General features: G+C 68.2%; 1 protein-coding gene across 1 annotated transcript; it reads left to right on the top strand.

Moving 5' to 3' along the window:
* Window positions 1-24: 24 nt before the first annotated feature.
* Window positions 25-4,860, top strand: COL11A2 (collagen type XI alpha 2 chain; the record flags this gene model as incomplete). The annotated part of the gene is made up of 20 exons (XM_085319902.1): window positions 25-90; window positions 206-259; window positions 431-484; window positions 610-717; window positions 841-894; window positions 1,038-1,091; window positions 1,362-1,415; window positions 1,502-1,555; window positions 1,758-1,865; window positions 1,979-2,032; window positions 2,131-2,184; window positions 2,296-2,403; window positions 2,508-2,561; window positions 2,745-2,780; window positions 2,878-2,931; window positions 3,113-3,404; window positions 3,487-3,599; window positions 3,708-3,776; window positions 4,038-4,271; window positions 4,704-4,860. Coding segments are annotated over 20 exons (1,821 nt in total), but the record flags the coding sequence as incomplete, so codon positions are not given.
* Between the last annotated feature and the right edge of the window lie 6 nt (window positions 4,861-4,866).

Below are 4,866 nucleotides of genomic sequence, written 5' to 3'. Positions count from 1 at the left end.
GGGAACGTCCTTCACCGCACGCGTTTCTCCCCGCAGGGCCCCCCCGGGCCTCCCGGTCCCCGTGGCCCAGCTGGACCATCCGGAGCTGACGTAAGCGCTCTCCCCCCCCCCACCACCAACCCACCATTTCCTCCCGTTGCCCCATCCCCGTGTGGGGCGCGACTCACTCTGCTCTTCCCCCCCCTCCCCAAAACACCTCTTACAGGGACCCCAAGGACCTCCCGGAGGCATCGGGAATCTGGGGCCTCCTGGCGAGAAGGTAGGTGCGCGGCTGCCGGACGCCTGGGTCCTCCCGGAGGCTGCGCCGGGGGTGGGGGGGGAGCCGTGTTAACGGGGGCCCCCGACGCAGCGGCTCTCCGGAACGAGAGGGACCGTTCCGGAGGGCCCGGATCCCTAGAGGGGGGTTGACTTCGCTCTCTTCCCGTTTCAGGGGGAGCCCGGTGAATCGGGGTCTCCGGGTATCCAGGGGGAACCAGGAGTCAAGGTGAGTGACAGCACAGACCCCCCCACACACCCTCCCCACCCCCAAAATAAAATCTGTCCCCGTCCCCAGCCGGAGACACGCCGAGCTGCCCGGCTGCTTGCCGACCCCTTTCCTTGCGCTTGCAGGGCCCGCGAGGAGAACGAGGGGAAAAAGGAGAAGCTGGAGCTGCCGGCGTGGCCGGACCGCCCGGAGGGAAAGGGCCCCCCGGCGACGACGGGCCCAAGGGCAACCCCGTGAGTGCCGCGGCACGGGGCGGGCACCCGTGGCGGCGCGGGCTCGGTTTGCTCGTGGAAGGTGGGAAGAGGGTCCTGGCTCCAGGACTCCGGGGTCCCCACTGCCTTCTCTTTCTCTTTTAGGGTCCCGTTGGTTTTCCAGGCGATCCAGGACCCCCAGGTGAAATGGGTCCCAGGGTGAGTATCGCGTCCTACCCACCCACCCTCTCCGGGCCGTTCCCGCCTGGGGGAACGGAGGGCGGTTTCCCTGCAGCCAGGGGTTCGGCGTTGGGATTTGGGGCCCCCTTCTACTGACATCAGGTTTTCCCCCTTCCCGACAGGGCCAGGACGGCGCCAAGGGCGAGCGCGGAGAGGACGGCGAGCCCGGYGAGCCGGTGAGTGCCCCGCTCGGGCGGGTAGCTCCCTTCCCGATGCTCCGGATGGGGATGTCTGGATCGGATCGCCGCTGTCCAGGGTCGGGATCGGAACTACCCCGCCGCTTAGGGGACACCGGGAAGCAGGGGAACCCYGAGGCGATCCGCCCTCCCGGCTCGTACCCGCTGGCTTCTCCTCACGTCACGCTGGATCCTTCTTTCCGGCTTCCTCTCCGCTCCGTTTCCGGGATCAGGCCAGCTCCCTTGACTCCTTTCCCTCTCCTTCCCTAGGGCTCTCCGGGTCCAACAGGCGAGAACGGTCCTCCCGGTCCGCTGGGGAAGAGGGTAAGCGCCGGGCGAGTGCGGCCCAGCCTGGGAGCCCTCCGTTGCCCCGTCCCTCTGCCTCACTGCCCCGTTTCTCCTCTCCGCAGGGCCCCGCCGGCTCCCCCGGCCCCGAGGGGCGTCAGGGCGAGAAGGGTGCCAAGGTGAGCGGTTATTCGGACCCGGGGACGTGCCCCCCCACCCAAATCCGGTGCTTCCCAACCGGGGCCGCAGCCTCGGCGGGGCCGCGAGCCCCTGCGCTCGCCRGCCCCAGGCCGCGGTGAGGCTGGCGAAGCAGGGAGACGCCGCCGGCACRGTTCTCCGGCGGGATCGGCCTCACTCCGTTCCTCCCTCCGTCCCCCACAGGGAGAACCGGGCGTGGTGGGTGCTCCCGGCAAGACTGGCCCCGTGGGGCCCCAGGGACCCGCCGGGAAGCAGGGTCCCGACGGCCTCCGAGGTTTGCCCGGCTCTGTGGTAAGTGGCCGCGTCCCGGTGACGGCGCGGGGAGGTGGCATCGCGCTCCGGCGGATGGCGGCAGCGGTTGTGGGGGCGGGGGGACGACTCACGCTCTCCGCTCACCCGCGCAGGGAGAACAAGGCAAACCGGGCGCCACGGGCCAAGCTGGGCCGCCAGGACCAGTGGTAAGTGCAGCCTCGTCCGCTTTCTCCCGGCGCGGCCCCGCGAGGGGCGATCTCTATCCTCCGGCGCCYCTAACGATCCCGCCTCTGCCCCTCTGCAGGGTCCGCCGGGTCTTCCCGGGCTCAAAGGAGACACYGGCGCTAAAGGAGAGAAGGTGAGGGAGGAGCGGCGAGTGCCGCGCGAGCCGTCGGCGCCCCATCRTGCGCCCGTTTGCGGCTCCCCCCCCACACACACACCGCGCCGTCTTCACTTGTGTCTCCCCTAGGGTCACCCTGGTCTCATCGGTCTGATCGGACCCCCGGGGGAGCAAGGGGAGAAAGGAGATCGAGGTCTGCCCGGCCCCCAGGGCTCCACGGGGCAGAAAGGAGAAACTGTGAGTGGGGGGAACCGGAGACGGGGGGTAATCAAGGGGGGGGGTGTCCAGGGAGGCGGGAATGGGGCTGTTTCTTAACTCCGGCTTCTGCTCTTGTCCTACAGGGCATCCCTGGTGCTACTGGACCCATAGGCCCTTCCGGCCCCCCCGGACTTCCAGTGAGTAGTGCCTCCCCCCCTCCCTGCCCCTCCGGCCTCACATGCTGCCCCCCGCTTGGAGCCTCTGCCTGTGGCCCCGCCGCGGGACGCCCCGTTTCCCACCCTGCATTCGCCGGGGTGCTGCCCCCACCCCACCCTGCTGCTCCAGCCTCGCTTGCTAACGGACCTCGTTTTGTTTTGCAGGGCCCAGCCGGTCCCAAAGGTGCCAAGGGAGCCATGGTAAGCGCTGAGCCAGCGCCCCCCCGCCCCAACCCCAGCCCATCACCATCCTCGGGCCTGCCCAACACCGACCAACGTTTGCGTCTCTTTCCTTTAGGGCCAAGCAGGACCCAAAGGTGAACGCGGCCCTCCGGGACCCCCCGGACACCCGGTGAGTGGCTCTAACCCATCTCCCGCTGGGCGAGAGACAACGGGGAGGAAGAACACGCAGGCGCGGAAGGATACGCCGTTATCTCGGAGCCCGAGAGCAGGGCGGTCCGCTGCCGCCSTGGGGAACGGGGGCTCCGCAGCCCTGCGCGCTCGGGCGCCGACGGTGCCGTGCCTCCCGCCAGGGCCCCCCGGGGGAGGTGATCCAGCCCCTGCCCATCCAGCTGCCCAAGAAGAGCAAACGCTCCATCGACGCCAGCAAGCTGGTGGAGGAGGAAGAGGAGGAGGAGGAGGCCGGAGAGAGGGTGGCCGCCGACGAGGCGGCTCGCGACTACGCGGACGGCATGGAGGAGATCTTCGGCTCGCTCAACTCCCTCAAGCAGGAGATCGAGGGGCTGCGGCGCCCCATGGGCACCCAGGATAATCCTGCGCGCACCTGCCAGGACCTGCAGCTGAGCCACCCGGGCCTGCCCGACGGTGAGCGGCGCGCGGCGGGAACGGCGGGGAGCAGGGTGCAGCGGCGCGGCCCTGTGCGCTGACCCTTCTCCTCTCCGCCCAGGCGACTACTGGATCGACCCCAACCAGGGCTGCTCCCGAGACTCGTTCAAGGTTTACTGCAACTTCACAGCAGGAGGGGAGACCTGCGTGTTTCCCAGCAAGGAGATMCAGGAGGCGAGTGAAGCGGGGTGGGGGGAGGCTCACCGCGGCGTAGGGGCGGGGGGCGGTCGGGCCCAGGCGAGGGTGCAGCCCCGCCGCTCATCACCGTCTCTCCTCTTGCAGGTGAAGATGTCAGCGTGGGAGGAGGAGAAACCCCAGCGGTGGTTCAGTCAGTTCCGGGAGGGAAGCAAGGTGAGGATGCYGGCGTCTCTTGCGGTTGTTCTTCGCGTTGTCTCGGGGCGCTGGACGTCCCTGTCCCCGAAGAGAAAGCGAAATGTCCTCTGCTCGGCCTTGAATCAGCCCGTCTCGCCATCTCCCCTCCCCTGGCTGCCTCCTCTGCGAAACGGCAGGGTCTAGACGCCGGCGGAAACCCTCTGCTCCCCTTTTCCTACACGCTTCCGCATCCCGCTCTGTCCCCGTTAACTCTCCTCTCCACCTCCTGCGTCCCGGCAGTTCTCATACGTGGACTCRGACAGCCAGCCCCTCGGCGTGGTGCAGCTGACCTTCCTGCGGCTCCTCAGCGTCTCTGCCCGCCAGAACTTCACGTACCGCTGCCACCGCTCGGCGGCCTGGCACAGCACGGCCGCCGGGAATCACCAGGGCGCCCTCCGCTTCCTGGCCGCCAACGAAGAGGAGCTCGGCTACGACACCAGCCCCTACATCAAAGCTGTGACTGATGGCTGCGCGGTGAGYGGCGCAGGGGGGAGCGGGCGGGAGGGGGGCAAGCGGGGAAAGAGAAACGAGTGGAAACAAGACGGACGGGGAGGAGGAGTAAGGAGGATAGAAAGTTGGAAGAAAGAAGGTGGCTGAAGGCTTAAAGGGGTAATGGGGACAAAGGAATCACTAGGTGGCACTAAGAGGGAGGGATGGAAGAAGGGAGAAAAGGCAGGAGCTTTCCCTTGGGGGGTAACGAGCACCACCGCGCTCCGGAGAGGGATGACAAAGTGAAACGCCAGGGTTCAGGAAGGACGGAAATATTCCAGGAGAGAGCAGTGGGTTGAGACCGGATAACAGGAAAAGGCCACTGGGGAAAGAGAAGGGAGCTGGAAGACTAGGGGGTGGCTCTGGGTGAGGGAAGAGGCCCCGGGTCCTGAGGCGTCCGTCTTGCCTCCCCTGCAGGCGCGGAAGGGCTCCAGCCAGACGGTGCTAGAGGTGAGCACGCCCCGCGTGGAGCAGCTCCCGCTGCTGGACGTGCGCGTCACGGACTTTGGCGAGCCCAACCAGCGATTCGGGTTCGAGGTGGGACCAGTCTGTTTCCTCGGCTAGGACCAAACCGCCCTCC

Source organism: Rhea americana, unplaced genomic scaffold (genome assembly GCF_003343005.1).
Source record: "Rhea americana isolate MKP2758 unplaced genomic scaffold, rheAme1 scaffold_600, whole genome shotgun sequence".
Lineage (NCBI taxonomy): Eukaryota > Metazoa > Chordata > Aves > Rheiformes > Rheidae > Rhea > Rhea americana.
This window is presented reverse-complemented; position numbering and strand designations above follow the sequence as displayed.